At 43.1% G+C, this 18,677-nt stretch overlaps 1 protein-coding gene across 2 annotated transcripts in view; it reads left to right on the top strand.

Annotated features, from left to right (window-relative positions):
- Positions 1–12,462, top strand: part of CHKB (choline kinase beta) — a 39,592-nt gene extending 27,130 nt beyond the window's left edge. For both annotated transcript variants that reach the window (XM_077264293.1, XM_077264292.1), the window contains 2 exons: positions 4,377–4,458; positions 11,462–12,462. In XM_077264293.1, coding sequence (XP_077120408.1) covers positions 4,377–4,458; positions 11,462–11,518 — 139 coding nt within the window. In that variant the 3' untranslated portion in view covers positions 11,519–12,462. The remainder of the gene's footprint in view (positions 1–4,376; positions 4,459–11,461) is intronic.
- The last annotated feature ends 6,215 nt before the right edge of the window (positions 12,463–18,677 follow it).

The raw sequence follows: 18,677 nt of genomic DNA, 5'->3' as shown, positions 1-18,677 counted from the left end.
GCTGCCCCCGTTGTGCGGCGGAGACCACGCTAGCATCGGGAACGTCGGCCCGACGCACAGCGACGGGTTGTTCCCGACGCTAGTGTGAAAGTAGCCTAAAAGCACCACTCCTGCGTTTTCTTTTATTGCAGTGCTTCTTAAACTAAGTTCCCCGTCTTATACTTACCATCTTCATCTGTTTCTGGCATCACTCCTGTCTGTCTCCAGCAGGTTGTGACCTGCCAGATTGCTCCAGTGTTTTCTGGAGCACTCTGGAAGTCACAAATCAATGCAAGTCTACAAGAGCCTGAATGAAGCCTTCATAGACTTACAGGTGCTTCTAACAAAATTAGAATATCATCAAAAAGCCAATTTTTTTTTCAGTTCTTCATTACAAAAAGTGAAACTCATATTTTTTAGAGTCATTACAAGCACAGTGATCTATTTCAAGTGTTTATTTCTGTTAATGTTGATGATTATGGCTTACTGCCAATGAGAAACCAAAAGTCATTATCTCAGTAAATTAGAATACTTTATAATACTAGCTTGAAAAATGATTTTAAAATCTGAAATATATGTTCAGTAAATGCAGGAAGTTCTTGGTGGGGGCTCCTTTTGCATCAATGCGGCATGGCATGGAGACAATCAGCCTGTGGCACTGCTGAGGTGTTATGGAAGCCCAGGTTGCTTTGATAGCATCATTCAGCTCGTCTGCATTGATGGGTCTGGTGTCTCTCATCTTCCTCTTAACAATATCCTATAGATTCTCTATGGGGTTAAGGTCAGGTAAGTTCGCTGGCCAATCAAGCACAGTGATACTGTTGTTTGTAAACCAGGTATTGGTACTTTTGGCAGTGTGGACAGGTGCTAAGTCCTGCTGGAGAATGACATTTCCATCTCCGAAAAGCTTGTCGGCAGAGGGAAGCATGAAGTGTTCTAAAATTTCCTGGTAGACGGCTGCGCTGACTGTGGTCTTGATAAAACACAGTGGACCAACACCAGCAGATGACATGGCTCCCGAAACCATCACTGATTGTGGAAACTTCACACTAGACCTCAAGCACCTTGGATTATGTGCCTCTCCACTCTTCCTCCACACTCTGGGACCTTGATTTCCAAATGAAATGCAAAATTTACTTTCATCTGAAAACACCACCTTGGACCAGTGAGCAGCAGTCCAGTTCTTTTTCTCCTTGGCCCAGGTAAGATGCTTTTGGCGTTGTCTATTGGTCAGGAGTGGCTTGACACAAGGAATGCGACACTTGTAGCCCATGTCCTGGATACGTCTGTGTGTGGTGGCTCTTGAAGCAATGACTCCAGCAGTAGTCCACTCCTTGTGAATCTCACCCAATTTTTTGAATGACCTTTTCTTAACCTTTTCTTTAACCTTTTCTTGACCTTTCAAGGCTGCGAATCCCGGTTGCTTGTGCACCTTTTTTCTATCATACTTATTTCCTTCCACTCAACTTTCCATTAATATGTTTGGATACAGCACTCTGTGAACTGACAGCTTCTTTAGTAATGACCTTTTGTGGCTTACCTTCTTTGTGGAGTGTGTCAATGACTGCCTTCTGGACATCTGTCAAGTCAGCAGTCTTCCCCATGATTGTGGAACCTACTGAAACAGACTAAGGGACCTTTTAAACGCTTAGGAAGCCTTTGCCGGTGTTTTTGTTAATTATTCTAATTTACTGAGATAATGACTTTTGGGTTTTCATTGTCTGTAAGCCATAATCGTCAACATTAACAGAAATAAACACTTGAAATAGATCACTCTGTAATGACTCTATATAATGAGTTTCACTTTCTGTATTGAAGAACTGAAATAAATTAACTTTTTGATATTCTAATTTTGTGAGAAGCATCTGTACACTGTGACCTTGTGACCATTATTTCTGACTTACGGTCAGAAGTTGTGGTCTCGAGATTGGGGACTGGCATTGGAGCTGCGGGAAGAGCTGATGGTGGCGGCTGGTAAGTATCGGACTAGGGTTGGGGAACATGGTTAAGTAGCAGCAATCTAGAGGTGAAATAATAAAAAAAACAACAAAAAAAACAAACACTGGAGTGGCCTTAACAATTATGTTCAACGTCCTAAACAACTCTGCTGCTGTCTGTCTGCTTGTGGGACAGAGGACTGATAACTGGACAGGCTGTCTGATCTCACAAAGGATTTAATCCTAGTATTGAGGTTTAGGGAACATGAGGAACTTCTCCAGGGTTCTGATAAGGACTCTCCTGATGGGTCCTACCTTGTAAATTAAAGGGGGTATTCCCATCTCAAAGATCCTATCCCAATATGTACTAGATATAATATTAGTACCGTATATACTCGAGTATAAGCCCACCCGAGTATAAGCCGAGGCCCCTAATTTTGCCACAAAAAAACTGGGAAAACTTATTGACTCGAGTATAAGCCTAGGGTGGAAAATGCAGCAGCTACTGGTAAATTTTTTAAAAATAATAAGATACCAATAAAAGTAAAATTATTTGAGACATCAGTAGGTCAAATGTTTTTAAATATCCATATTGAATCAGGAGCCCCATATAATGCACCATAAGATGCTCCATACGAAAATATACGCCCCATATAATGCTCCATAAAGGTTAATGATGGCCCCATAAGATGCTCCATAGAATAATATGCCCCATATAATGCTCCATAAAGGTCGAGTATATGCCGAGAGGGGCACTTTCAGCCTAAAAAACGGTCTGAAAATCTCAGCTTATACTCTAGTATATATGGTCATTGCTACTGATTAGAAATGTAGTATAGTTCTTCTGATTTCCTGTGTCGCTTACCCCATGTGCAGGGCATTGCAGTAGCTTGGGTATCCATGGTTACAACTACTCATATAGTGACAATTAATGGTTGTAACCATGGATACCCAAGCTACTGGAATGTCCTGCCCATGGGGTATGTGACATAGTGAATTGGAAGAACTATACTACATTTCTAATTTGAGGTATTTGATGCTGATTATTATGAATAATAATATGCCTACTACAGATTTGTGATAGTATCTTTGACATGCAAATACCTCTTTAAGCAATGACTTACAGTATGTAAGGCTATCTAATTAACCATTTATAAATATGTAACATACTGGAACCACTGTCTTACTTAGCCTTCCAACTTAGCTATATATCTTCGAAGCTAATTTTATACATTTCTGAGGGAACTGTCATATCTAAAAGATTATAAGGAGCTCGAATGGTTTGTATGGAGAAAAGGGGATTATAGGATAAAGATTACTGTGAGCTTACACTTGCTAAATTCTGCAGACAAGCAGCATTCCATTGTGAGAAAAGCGCTTTACAGATGTTTCTTCCTGAGATCTTCGCAGAAATTAGGAGAAATTCTATGATAATAGTTTCATATAGTAATGCTTGGGTCGTGATGCTATGAAATTATAAATGTAGAATAAGGATTAGCTTAAACCAAGTGCTCCACAGCATCTCCTAAATTTAGTCTTGGTGCCCTTTTACGCCTCTGTGGCCAAGCAATGGATGACTCAGTGCTGAAAATAAATACATTGAATTTCAACTTTGGAGAATGGGGTTTTCTTATTTTCAGGGCAGACACAGATTGAAGACTTAAAGGGGTGTTCCCATCTCCAAGATCCTATCCCAATATATAGTCTGTGTAATAATATTTGCAAATGCTTTCAATTAGAAATGTAGTATCATTCTTCTGACTGGCTATGTCACTTACCCTATTGCATTGTATTTTCATGGGTATCCATGGTTATGAGTAGTGATGAGTATTTGTTAGTGTTCAGAGATTTCGTTTTCATCGCCGCAGCTGAATAATTTACAGCTATTAGCCAGGCTGAGTACATGTGGGGGTTGCCTGGTTGCTAGGGAATCCCCACATGTAATCAAGCTGTCTAGTAGCCGCAAATCATCCATCTGCGGCAAGGAAAACTAAATCTCTGAGCACTAACAAATACTCGGGAGACGACCTGAGCGTGCTGGGGCAAACCCGAGCAACGAGTACACCCGCTCATCACTAGTTATGAGCACTAACAGCTTGCTAAGTAACTCGGTATGAGTGCTTGTAACCATGGATACCTAAGCTACTGCCCTGCACATGGGGCGAGCAACATAGCAAACCATAAGAACGTTTCTAATTGGATGCATTTGCTAATATTATTACTGCATATTGAGATAGGATATTGGAGATGGAAATACCCCGTTAAATGTTTTAAGACTTACATTGTATCTGATCAGAATAATCTGCCCGGTTTTCTCGGATGTGGAGAAATCGGTTGTGTTGCCCTACTCTGACTGTTACTGGGTTACTAGGAATCCCTCCAACACTTCAGTTGTCATAACTGATGGAGTCCGTTTGTATTTTAGTGTCCGGAATTTTAACTTGTTTTTATTTCTTCTAGATTTGCTTTGGCTTCACATTTCTTTTGGGGTCTTTGGTCAATTTTACAGGCAAAGATGTCCACTATTGAGTTTGGATACCTGGTGAGTATGCATTCCTGTGCTTAGGGAAGAACGAACACATTATTTATAAGCTGGGAGAAAACTTACTGATCACTAAGGATCTCTGACCACTTGGACCCCACCGATCCCAATAATTGGGCTCGAATTGGTAGAGCTTCAATACCTCATTGCTATTTTTCACTCCAAGAGAAAGGTCCCGAGAAGGAATCTGTTCTGTGATGTCCAGTCGCCAGTTGTGTTTCGCCCTAGGCCCGGGTCACACTGCCTTTCTCCAATGTTTCCCTGAAACCGGATTTAGACAAACCCCCAGTAGGGCGATAGAATGTAATGGCGGAGGTGGAGGTCCAATGAAATGGTGTTTCTCCTCTTGACAGTATCTGTGTTTTAAAACTGAGTAAACATTAACTTCATTTCTCATCACATCCTATTGACCCCATGAGAGGTTTATCTGAATCCCGATATTAGGGGGATTCAGGCCGAAGCCCGCTGCCCCCATTTACATATATTGTGAAACCAATTAGCGATTGCATGTAAGAAGTCAGTCTTGTACGCCGCGTTACCTTAGGTTTCATCTTTATTGTATGACCTCTTTAATTCAAAGATCTCTGTCCTGTATTGGCAGTACAAGGGGCATATGTAGGCTCTTACTTTCTATTTTAGTGCATCTGCTCTTGTTCTGCTCAGAAATGATACTGTTTTGCAGTATTGCTAATACTGTCATTATGGAGCAGCAGCCTATCGTATGGAGAATTAAAGGGGTATTCCCATCTCCAAGATCCCATTCCCATATGTAGTGGGTATAATATTAGCAAATTCCTCCAATTTAGTATAGTTCTTCAGATTTCCTATGTCACTTACCTCATGTAGGGCATAGCAGTAGCTTAGGTGTCCATGGTAAGGACCACTCATATGACAGACAGCTCTTAGTAGTTGTAACCATGGACCCCTAAGCTACTGCAATGCCCTGCACGTGAGGTAAGAGACATAGCGAATCTGAAGAACTATACTACATTTCTAATTGGAGGTATCTGATAATAATAATAATATTATATTATTATTATACCTACTACATATTGGGATAGGATCTTGGCGATGGAAAATCCTCCCCCCTCCCCCTTTAACTTACTCCACAAGTTTACTTTGCAGCCACCTGGCCCATAATCTGAAAAAAATAAGGAACATGGATTGAAATAATGTATTAGAGGGTTATGACCATCTCTACTTCTGTAACTTCTATTGGAGTTGCATACTTCTGATTCTATATCCCCCCCACCACTTTATAGACAGATTGGATGGCTGTACCCCTTTTTGAATGGGGTAAGTTAACAAACATGGTAACTCACAGCTCACCCTCTGTTCCCAGGTAATAAGCTGGCACTTTAAGAAGAAAATATGCCAGCAACCAGAGAGCTGTTAAAACAGTCTTAGGGCTTGTTCACACGATCCTTTTTTCACTGCGGATTTTTCAGGTCCTTTTTTGGGAAAATCCGCAGTGAAAACCCGCGGTGCTTTTCACCGCGGATTTGTGTCCTTTTTCTACTGCGGATTCCACTGCGGGTTTCCAACTGCAGTTTCCTATTGGTGCTGTTGGAAACCCGCAGCGGAATACGCAGAAAGAATTGACATGGTACTTCTTTTTTTCTGCAGGCAAATCCGCGCGGATTTGCCTGCGAAAAAAAGGATCGTCGGCACAGCGGATTTTGTTTTCCATAGGGTAACATTGTACTGTACCCTGCATGGAAAACTGCTGCGGATCCGCAGCTGCAAATCCGCTGCGGATCCGCAGCAAAAACCGCATCGTGTGAACATAGCCTAACTTTCTTCTTTAATAAATGTAAAACCTCACTGCTCAAGAAACAATCTGATCAAAAGAATCCACTTCTGACACGTTTTGGCCATCTGTCCATATTTGTAATCCTTTTTTATTTTATTGTAATAATTGGGTCATATCCAAACATGTTTACCTATGTATTTCCCCCACATTGGCTTCCGCTAGTTTAATTTTAATAAACTCTGCGTTTCTGACTGCTGCAGCCAATCACTGGGCTCAGGGACGTGTGCCTGGAACATCAGCTGTGCTGTAGTCGAGACCTCACTGCTGCAGTCTGTCAGTAAGACTCGGGCAATAGTGGAAAATCGGCCCTGTATCTGGGGAAGGTGAAAAACACTGGAGTTCCCCATTGTAACCAAGTGGAAGCCATTGGGGAGGCAGGAGCTATTACAGACAGCCTACTTTACTGATTCCAACTATATACCAGACGGGCAATCATTTGGGGAACTTGAAGAGGTATTTGTAAATTGATGTAGCATATTTCTAAGTCTATGTATGGGAAATTAGACCTTGATAAAGGGCACAGGTCCTAAATGTAACTTTTTTCCTCATTGCATTCTAGGGTGCACAAAATTAGTACTGTATGACTGTTCTTTAAAAGGGAGTGTAATAAAGCCACTTAAAGGGGTTGTCAACTACTAGTAAAACACCTTGTCATACCCCACGCTTCTCCCAGATAAAATAATAAAAGACCTATACTCCCCTCACATGCCGCTCCTGTTCACGGGGTGTCAGCACTTGCTCTCCCGGGGCTTCGATGCGGCTGTAGGACACGTGATGCCTGGTGTCCAATCAGCTGTGGCGTCACTGTCCCTGCCTTCCTACGTATTGAACATGAAGAGGAAGTGCGGGATCAGCTGCATTCCAGACTTCCTCTTCATGTTTAATTTGTCCGAAGGTGAGGACAGTGACACAAGTGCTGACTGGGTGCCGGGGACACGTGTCACAACACCCCACAGGATCACTGGGTAGAAGCGAGTCCCGACAGCATGGGAACGGCGCGGGAGGGGAGTATACATTTTTTTTGTTTGTTTGTTGTTTTTTTTTTTTGTCGAGGCCAAGAAGGAGACCACTTCTTTAAAGGGGTTTGTAGGGAACTTGACCCCTATCAAAATCATAGCTGTAGTATAGAGTTTAGTGGTTGGGTAGCCAGAAAAAAAAGTAATATGCAAATTTGGGGGCTCTCATTTTTATAGGGGCGAAGTCCTATACATACCTTCTTTTTTAAAGAGGTTTCAAAAGCGTTTTGGGGCTGATGAACTCCCTTTTAAAGCGGTTGCCTCAAGTTCTTGGTGGTTAAAATTTCAACATGCTTGCAACTAAGTAACTTCTTAATCAAAATTCTCTCTGTTTTCAAGAATGGGTGGATTTTTAATTCTAGAGTTTACAACTCGTTGCCTAGGTTACAGACCACCCTGCAGTCTGAGGTGTGAGATACCTAGGCAATGAGTGCTGCTTGCAGGTTCTGTTTTTTTAGCGTTGGCCAGATCGCTTTTCTCAGCCAACTACAATCTCCATATACTTTTCCAATGCTGCAGAGATAAAAGCTACTTTTGTTAGCTGCACTAGTTGGCACCAGCAACACGGCTATGCTGCTGGCCCGATCTGTCAGTCTTCAGGAGTGGTAGGCCGTGGTGGACTCTTGAATACATAAGATAAACCTTAGAAAACTATTAAGAAGTTTCTGAATTTTACAGTTGAGCCTGAAGAATTTGAACTGTTTAAAATCCACACTAAATGTTCACAGCAAATTTTCTTTTGATAAACTAATTAAAATTACAATATTTGCCTATCTTTGCATGTCCCCTTTTTGGAAATGTAGATAAAGGAAGTTTAAAAAAAAATTCTTTTTTTTTTTTCCCTCAGACTTAGGTCGGCGTATGAGGAATCGTCCGAGTTTCATCCAGAAAACTCAATTCTTTTTCTAATTTACATCCAATTTTCATCCATATGTCTGTCCAACAGGCTGCGGGTGGATCGCAATTCCACCCACAGCTGTTACACATTTGGTATCGCTGCGGTAAACGGCGTAACGAGAAAAACAAAAAGCAAATCAATGTCAGTTTTGTGGGGGGTTTTTTTGTTTTTGTTTTTTTTTTTATCGTTGTAATGATATGCAACAACCCGTGATCAAAACATCGTGTCTAAACTAAAATGATATCAATAAAAATGTCAGCTCGGTGTGCAAAAAAATAAGCCCTAACCCCCAGCCCCAGATCCTGAAAAATAAACTTAGTTGTTGTTTTTTTTTTTTTACCACTTAAATAAAAAAGAACCTACACATGTTTGATATCTGTGAACTTGTAATGACCTGGAGAATCATAATGGCAGGTCAGTTTTAGAATAATGAATATGATTAAAAATAAAATTGTGGAATTGTACTTTGTTTGCAATTTTGCCACACTTGGAATTTTTTTTCTATGTCTTGAATGAGCTCTGGCACTTGCGTCTCTTACAGTTATAGATTAACCTACAGTTTATTGTCACATTCACTTCTAAACCTACAGTCTGGTAGGATCATTCTAGGTATAACCTGTTCATTGGGTGTAACAGAAATATACTATGTGTATTATCAGGCAACAGGTGCTAATGGAGCTTCAGCAGGTAAATTAAATGTAGACGTCATAAGTGAAGGTGACTCTAGTATTTGGAGATCTTAAAGGGGATCTGTCAGGATTTCACCTCCCAAACTATTTATAAGTGCATGTAGCGCTTTCAAAAAATAAGTCCATCATAACCTTTACTTGGTTGGCCCATTCCTCCAATACTGAGAAATCCGCTAATCTAATGTAATTCTTGATCTGACTTTGCAGAGTTGTAATATTCCCCCTCACAATGTCTTGCTTCCTTTTCTCTCTGCTGGACGGGCCGTATAACCTGCTGGGTTCATTCACACAAGAGTAGATTGTTTGAGCTGCAGGACTATCAGTTGTACTCCTGTGTAAACCGCTCGCTTCCTTTCCTCCATGCTCACACACTATTTGCAGAGGTTCTTGTCTGAGCATGGTGGAGGAGCACGGAGAAGCTAACATTGCTGTACGGATATTTTATAAACCTCCAGTGGCGAAACTTATTTTTATGTGTATGAACACAGCAGTCGAGTCAGTCCCTTCACCATTGAGCCTGAGCGAAAAGGAAGCAAGATGATGTAATGGAGCGTACTACAATGACTTACAACTTTGCAAAGACCGATCTATGGTAAACGTATGTTAATGTAGTAATTCAAATTACACTTTTAAAGGGGTTATCTGTGACTTGCATTAGTTGTAAGTATAGTGCTAAGAACTAAAAGGCAGGTAGTTGCTAACTTCCTACCTGTTCTGCCTGGTGACTATCCCCGCTAGTTTTGAGTGGTCACCAACTGCTTCTGTCGGCGATTTTCCCCGCTTCCACTGGAGTCATGTTGATAGAGCAGCGTCTTCTCTTCTCCTCTGCTCTGTTGAATGAATGTCTCGGCTGATACCTTGCTGATTCACAGCCTGCTGCCTAACTGCTGGGAGCTGGCTGTTTAATTAGCATTACGTCAGCAGTGATGCCCCGTTGACAGAGCAGACCGGAAGAGGAAGAGCTGCTCTGATAAAGAGTTATTAAAGGGAACCGGTCACCCCCAGAATCTAAGGTGAGCTAAGCCCACCAGCATCAGGGGCTTATCTACAGCATTCTGGAATGCTGTAGATAAGCCCCCGATGTATTCCAAAAGATGAGAAAAGGAGGTTATACTATACTCACTCAGGGGCGGTCCGGAGCCTCCCATTTTCTTACGATGACATCCTGTTCTTGTCTTCACGCTGCGGCTCCGGCGCAGGCGTACTTTGTCTGTCCTGTTGAGGGCAGAGCAAAGTACTGCATTGCGCAGGCGCCAGACCTCTCTGACCTTTCCCGGCACCTGTGCACTGCAGTACTTTGCTCTGCCCTCAACAGAGCAGACAAAGTACGCCTGCGCCGGAGCGTGAAGACAAGAAGAGGACATCATCGTAAGAAGATGGGAGGCCCCGGACCGGACCGCCCCTGGGTGAGTATAATCTAACTTCTGTTTCTCATCTTTCAGGATACATCAGGGGGCTTATCTACAGCATTACAGAATGCTGTAGATAAGCCCCTGATGCCGGTGGGCTTAGCTCACCTTCGATTTTGGGGGTGACAGGTTCCCTTTAACCAAAGAAAGGATCAGTCAAAAGAGAATCGCACTTCCTATCATAGTAGGGATCCCCAAAAAAAACAGAAGTAGAGAGTGAACTAACACATATGATAAGAAGCGCCTCCACGCCGTGTCTTCCATCAGATGGGCGCATGGTCTAGCATATATAAGGAGCCCTCGTCTCTCCCTACACATAACCCCCAAAGAAGCTGACGTGAAACACGCATTGGAGTTTGCCACACCTCGTTGCCAGGTAATCAATTAGGCACTTTGCCTTCATATGTTTATGGGTCTTAAAACCGTGCCCTTTACCACTGCAGTCTGATGGACTGTTTGTATGACACATGATGTACTTCACCTTCATTTATGCAGGGGTTTACTAGCCGTGTATTATAGAGCTGAACTCTGATGGCTGACTGAGCTTCAGTGCCTTCTTTTTGTTTAGGATTCCTTTCCTTGTTATTGAACACTCCTTGTGTAGCCTTTTATTATTTTTCTATCAGTCATTTTCTTTATACTGATTGATGACGATTTTTGTATCATTGTATATAGGTTGAGTACACTGTTATCCACTGATTTTCCCAGTGTCATCAGCACTCCCCTCTCTGTACACTCAGATATACATGTTATGCCTGTAGACCTTATGTGTTCCTGGTCGTGACACTCCATCACTCTACTAATTTTTTAACTTTGTTGTTAATTGTTCTTTTAATAAAATGTGGTGTTTTATCAAGTGTTTTTTGGGGGGGATTCCCTTTGATAAATAGAGGTGAAATGAAGCAGAACAATTGCCAGCTGAGCCAGGATAGATCGCTCCTCTGCAGAACAGGAAGGTAGATAGCAACTATGATTGTTCGAAGCCCCATACACAAAAATATTCCCTTTTAAGAGAAAGTGAAGTTGGTGTTTTTCAGTTATTTGCCAAGGCCACTGTGGAATTCAAACCGTTCTGACACTTCTACTTACACAGCAGATGAAGAGTCACAAGTCTGTTGTATAAGAAATCGAAAGAGAGGAAATATTTGACTTTTATGAAGTTTGTCCTTTTATTGTAGGATTACGCCCTCTCTCGATTTGAGGCATATTTTCAACAGAAACGTCTGTGGTCCTGAATTCCAGATGACTGACTTTCCAACCTCTCCTCTTCGATCTGCTGAGGACTTTCTCCTACCCGTCCAGCCGCACTGATGCCAACTATAAGCACTGGAAGAATGAGCGGTATAAGAAACCCTACAGAAGGAAATCTTCTCCAGCTCTTCTTCCGCCTGTATACATCTGACAGCAGCTGAGAATATGCAGTTACTAATATATACATTTTTGGTATCTCATGAACTCCCTATACAGTAACTTATCCACCAGCTGGCATGTGCGGCGTGCTCCCTGGTTATGCAGCAGCACTTCACCTTTACCCCAAGCCGGTCGCTCACACCATTGTTTCTAATTTGGCATTTACTGAATCATTGTATAATTTTCAGAATTGACCAAGCCCTAAAGAACACGGGTTGCAATGTAAATTTAGACAGAACGGACGTGAACTGTCTGAGTTATGACCAATGTTCTTCAGTAGGGCTGGTCAGATGACAGGTTTGTTTTGTGAATTGCAGCATGCACTATTCTCTTCCGTATATCTGATGAGAATCGCCTATACAAGCCTATGGGTGTGCAAACAGAAATCCGATCCCATACTGATCATCTGTATTGTATCCGATTTTTACATATGCACTGCTGTTATCAATATAAGAAACCAATCATGTCCATTTTAAAATATTGACGTATAAATATGAATACCACATGGATGCTAATCGGTCACGTTTTCTGGATGAAGTTTTGCTGATTTTTCATAGGCCTATCTGACCCTGGCCTTCTATTTCAGTGTATAACCCAAACTGGAACTTAAGCATATGATCACACCGCTCTTGTACGCAGCATCTTTTTACATGGAAAATCTATTCTAGTGCAAGCATTGCGGATGACAACTTAAAAAATGTCCTGAACACGCTGCAAATACATTTTCAGTGTAATCTATATGGTTTGTGAATAAACCCTTAAAGGGGAATCTGGTGTGGGCGGGGTTAGCTTTGTCAGCTCTGCTTCATGCTAAATCCAAAAGCTCTTGTTTCTGTCAGAACGGCTGCACCCAGTAATCTAAGTGATACCTCTTTGGAATCGGGGTCTCTTTGTCTACATCAGGCTGCTCTCAGATCAGGTAGCGAAAATCTGCGGACAGATTCCCTTTTAAGGTTTCTAATTGTGCACTTATTTCATTCAATCGAGTCTTCGCATGTGTATTGCTAAAAATTACGAGAGATCGGGAGTGATCAGGTCATTTAATGTAGCTATCATGGGAGATGTTCTTAGCCTTTGTACATACAGATTTCTGTCAAATATTTACATTCATGTGAGTGAATGCCAAATGATTCTAAAATCCATCTGTCTTCACAACAGTGAACGGTTGAAAGGTCTGTCTGCCCGTTTCCTTCATTGTAGCGTGTAAATGCCCTCTGTGGAACAATCACATGTAGATAAGCCTGTTGGCCTCATTATGATGGCAGCGTTGTGGGCACATGTCAGCATTAGTGATGAGCGAGTGTACTCGTTGCTCGGGTGATCTCCGAGTATTTATGACTGCTCGGAGATTTAGTTTTCGCCACCTCAGCTGAATGATTTACATGTGGGGATTCCCTAGCAACCAGGCAACCTCCACATGTACTCAGCCTGGCTAGTAGCCGTAAATCATTCAGCTGAGGTGACAAAAACGAAGTGTCCGAACACTAACAAATACTCGGAGATCACCCGAGCGTGCTCGGGAAAACCCGAGCAACGAGTATACTTGCTCATCACTAGTCAAGTACCTGCCTGATACCAAGTCTGCTTGCCCCAACAAGCCACATCATGCTTCCCAAATATACTGTTAACGCAGGTTTTTATACCTGTAAGATCTGCCTGCATTACTGCTGTGCCTCTACAAGGCGGTTTTTAGGTCCGTTTTTGAACTGAAGCTAAAGTTGGATGAAGTGGAGGGAAATGCAAGTCCGTTCTTTAGATTTCCCATTCTCTATCAATCTACTTGTGGATAAGTTAAAGGGATCCTGTCACCTGAATTTGGCGGGACCTGTTTTGGGTCATATGGGCGGGGTTTTCGGGTGTTTGATTCACCCTTTCCTTACCCACTGGCTGCATGCTGGCCGCAGTATTGGATTGAAGTTCATTCTCTGTCCTCCGGAGTACAAGCCTGCGCAAGGCAATATTGCGGCCAGCATGCAGCCAGCGGGTAAGGAAAGGGTGAATCAAACACCCGAAAACCCCGCCCATATGACCCAAAACAGGTCCCGCCAAATTCAGGTGACAGGTTCCCTTTAACAAAAAGCTGCCACAATAACTGATTTCATGTACTACAAAAAAAAACAGATCTTAAAATTGGTCACATCTGTTAGTACACTCACAAAATTGTTGAAGTCAGATTTTATTTAGCCATAATATCAGACGAGCCCACCCATGTATTAGTGTTGGATGTTTATTATATAATGGCTGCCTTGTAAGTATTAGTGATGAGCGAGTGTACTCGTTGCTCAGGTTTTCCCAAGCACGCTCGGGTGACCTCCGAGTATTTGTTATTGCTCGGAGATATCGTTTTTACGGCTTCGAAATACGCTGAATACATGTGGTAATTCCCTAACAAACAGGCATTCCTCACATGTATTCAGCGTATCTGGAAGCCGTAAATCCTGCAACTGAGGTGATGAAAATTTATATCTCTGAGCAATAACAAATACGCAGAGGTCACCCGAGCAATGAGTACACTCGCTCATCACTAGTAAGGATACATTTATAGCAGTATGTAGGCCAAGCTCCTATTTTTTCATGGTGATCAGCTTTAAACAATGGTTGTTTGTTTTGTTTTTTTTGCTACGGTTATTAATGCTTGTTTTCGAAGGACAATGTGTAACAGAACAATGGCTGCTAAATAAGGATTCTGATTATTTTTCTGTGAGGCTGCATTCACATATCCGTGATTCATAGACGGGCCATGGATCTCGTGACCCAAACATGAGCACGTCATTTATGCCCATAAGGCTGTCTACTTGGGGTCAGGAGACCTGTGGCCTGACCGTGGTACTAAGGTGTGTGAAATGTGAGGAAATGTTCCTGATGCTTCATTTGTGCACTTAATTTTTCCAGATCTGCTTGTCTATGTCCAATGACTGAATTTTAATGATGCCAGTATAATTTATTCATTGTTTTTAATAAAAAAAATATTATCCGAATATATAACTTTTCTTTAATCACTTGTGTCTTGCTGTCCTCTGTCTGAAAGGCGTTGTCCCACATGAATAGATGCGAGGAGCGCATGCTCCACCTTCGCTCTGTTCAGCCAGGGCCTGACAAAGTCCTGTTCTCGTGGTTTATGTTGTCTCTTAGACATTGTACACATTAAAGGAGTTTTCCGGTTTAAGATGAAAAGTCTGCAGTCCCTGTGACTGCTGAAGCGTGACAGTGGGCCCCATGCGAGTGAGCAGTCTGATGAACGCATGTATGGAATTTGCGTACTTATGATCACATAGACTAATCTCGTCTTGCTTCTCTCAATAAGAATTGTGATCAGCTGGTTGAGACTAGTCGGCACGGGACTTTAAGCATGTCAGTCACATACATGTGATCATGTGACCGCCTACTCGCAGGGAGATCGTGACAGTGCGTGCATTCACAATGAGACCAGTGGACACACTTTTTTTAATTAGACTGGAAAACTCCTTTAAATGGAGACAAAAGATGTGAGCAGGGCCTTAGTGCCAGTGAATGAGAACACTTGTTCATAAACTGAGGCTAATGACCCCTGTATAGCTAATCCTGGTGTCAGCTGAGACGCAGATAGTTGTAGCCAATCTAGGCATTCTCTGTGAGCTAAATGTGAAGGACAGCTGCACAACTCTGGTAGTTTGCTACAATGAGTCATTGAAAAGCCCAGGCTGGTTAGCTCAGGCTATGCATGCTTATGTATAAACTTTCATTTTACGATGTATTCAAATTAAGCCTCATGTATGAGAAGCTAATACATAATCTCAAGAAGCACCTTGATTTTTCTTTATTCATCTCAAAGCACTATTCGTAAAAACTTAGCAAACCTGCATTAAAATACTCAACGAATGCAGCCTTCCCCAGTTTCCAGCATTGCACCTCTTCTGGGTCACGTGACATCATATCGACCGTGCTGGCTTACATGGGATTAGATGTGGACTGGACGTCTTTCACAGAGTAAGTCTATGGAGCCTTATTTTGAGGCATACAGTTGTGGCCAAAAGTATTAACACCCCTGCAATTCTGTCAGATAATACTCAGTTTCTTCCTGAAAATGATTGCAATCACAAATTCTTTGGTATTATTATCTTCATTTAATTTGTCTTAAATGAAAAAAACACAAAAGAGAATGAAGCAAAACATTGATCATTTCACACAAAACTCCAAAAATGGTCCAGACAAAAGTATTGGCACCCTCAGCCTAATACTTGGTTGCACAACCTTTAGCCAAAATAACTGCGACCAACCACTTCCGGTAACCATCAATGAGTTTCTTACAATGCTCTGCTGGAATTTTAGACCATTCTTCTTTGGCAAACTGCTCCAGGTCCCTGATATTTGAAGGGTGCCTTCTCCAAACTGCCATTTTTAGATCTCTCCACAGGTGTTCTATAGGATTCAGGTCTGGACTCATTGCTGGCCACCTTAGAAGTCTCCAGTGCTTTCTCTCAAACCATTTTCTAGTGCTTTTTGAAGTGTGTTTTGGGTCATTGTCCTGCTGACCTCTGAGGGAGACCCAGCTTTCTCACACTGGGCCCTACATTATGCTGCAAAATTTGTTGGTAGTCTTCAGACTTCATAATGCCATGCACACGGTCCAGTGCCAGAGGCAGCAAAGCAACCCCAAAACATCAGGGAAAACCTCCACCATGTTTGACCGTAGGGACCGTGTTCTTTTCTTTGAATGCCTCTTTTTTTTTTTCTCCTGTAAACTCTGTTGATGCCTTTGCCCAAAAAGCTCTACTTTTGTCTCATCTGACCAGAGAACATTCTTCCAAAACATTTTAGGCTTTTTCAGGTAAGTTTTGGCAAACTCCAGCCTGGCTTTTTTATGTCGCGGGGTAAGAAGTGGGGTCTTCCTGGGTCTCCTACCATACAGTCCCTTTTCATTCAGACGCCGACGGATAGTACGGGTTGACACTGTTGTACCCTCGGACTGCAGGGCAGCTTGAACTTGTTTGGATGTTAGTCGAGGTTCTTTATCCAACATCCGCACAATCTTGCGTTGAAATCTCTTGTCAATTTTTCTTTTCCTTCTACATCTAGGGAGGTTAGCCACAGTGACATGGGCTTTAAACTTCTTGATGACACTGTGCACGGTAGACACAGGAACATTCAGGTCTTTGGAGATGGACTTGTAGCCTTGAGATTGCTCATGCTTCCTCACAATTTGGTTTCTCAAGTCCTCAGACGGTTCTTTGAGCATGGAGAAAAGAAAGAAGACCAATGTGCTACACACAAGGACATAAGACAGAAGTTGAGTCAACTTTAATCCATGTCAACTGGCTGCAAGTGTGATTTAGTTATTGCCAGCACCTGTTAGGTGCCACAGGTAAGTTACAGGTACTGTTAATAACACAAATTAGAGAAGCATCACATGATTTTTACCCTTCGCCACGACAGCACCCCACATGAGAGAGAGAGGGATCCGCCCCATAGGAACAAGAAACCTACAGAATAAAAGGAGGCGGTCCCCTCTCCTCAGTTTAGGTTTCCTGTTCCTATAGGGACCCGACTTACCTACAGATGAAGAGGATCCCTGGGCCATGCACCCGCCTGCGCCGGTGTCCGAGGGAACGACAGGGGCTGCGGTTCCAGAAGCAGCGGCGGGGGAGCCCCTGCTTGCAGCCTCCCCCCTCGTCTGGCCGAACATCCATGGTCCGTGTCCGGTCACCGTGGGTCCGCCTGGCACCATGAGGATGCGCGCGCTGCAGCGGCCAGCTTAATACTTCTGGCCGCCGCATGGTGAAGTGAGAGCGGCGCGTCTAACCCGGAAGTCGCTGGAGCACTTCCGGGTTGGTCCGGGGAGGCAGGAGATTCGGCGGCAGATTCAAAAAGCAGCGCTGGCGTCGGACCGGTGTGTGTAAGATGGCTTCCCCGGCCGACGAAGCGCACCTGTCCGCAGCAGAACAGCGCTCTCCCAGTAAGGAGAGAAGCGCTAGGAGCAGCACAAAAACTGGTGGTTGACCTCCAGAGAAGGGATCTACCACCAAACGAAATCCGCCTCCAGAACCGGTACCTGTCAGCTTCACTGGGTGAGTTTTTGAAAGAATCTCTTCCTATATGCTGATATATATTCCTCCTGTATCCCTTCCTCTAGACTAAGAAAAGGACACACAAGTCCAAGCACAAGGAATGTGCTTTATGTACGCAGCCCCTCCCGGATGATTATGCTAAAAAACTGTCAAGAATGTATCATACAGACCTTGCGGCAGGAGAATATAATGACTCCATCAGATGTCAGAGCCATAATCCGGGAAGAAATGCAGGGTTTGGCGCGGACAAGTAGCGCCAGTACCCGTCAGCCTAGCAGGTCCCGATCCCCAGTTAGTTCTGAGTCAGAGGATGTACATACTGTATATCCTCGGGCGAAGCAGGATCTCAGCCGAGCTCATCCGAAACTGAAGGGGGGCTTTGTCTACCCAATAGCAGTGTGGATAACTTAGTGAAATCTGTCAGGAGCACGATGGGGTGCTCAGACGAGAAGAAAAAGAAATCGGCTCAGGACATAATGTTTGCGGGGCTTGGACAGAGAAAACGTAGATCCTTCCCCGTCATACAAACTATTAAAGAAATTATTAAAAGAGAATGGGAGAAGCAAAACACAAGAGGTTTCCTACCATCATCCTCTAAAAGACGCTATCCCTTCAGCGACGAGGAGCTGAACTCCTGGTCAAAGGTGCCAAAGGTTGATGCCGCAGTAGCCTCCACAACCAAGCAGTCTTACCAGTGGAGGATTCAGGGGTCCTCACAGACCCGCTGGACCGTAAAGCAGAAGCTTTACTAAAAAGATCGTGGGAAGCTAACACGGGGGCGTTCAGGCCCGCCATATCTAGTACCTGCACTGCAAGGTCGCTACTAGTGTGGATGGAGCAACTGGAGGAACAGATTAGAGGTAGAACTTCGAGAGTCAATCTTGCCAAAATTCCCTCTAATTAAAGAAGCAGTAGCATTCCTGGCTGATGCCTCCGTGGA

The sequence above is a fragment of the Ranitomeya variabilis genome, chromosome 5, assembly GCF_051348905.1.
Source record: "Ranitomeya variabilis isolate aRanVar5 chromosome 5, aRanVar5.hap1, whole genome shotgun sequence".
NCBI lineage: Eukaryota > Metazoa > Chordata > Amphibia > Anura > Dendrobatidae > Ranitomeya > Ranitomeya variabilis.
The sequence above is the reverse complement of the archived record's forward strand: the minus strand, read 5'-3'. Positions and strand labels throughout refer to the sequence as shown.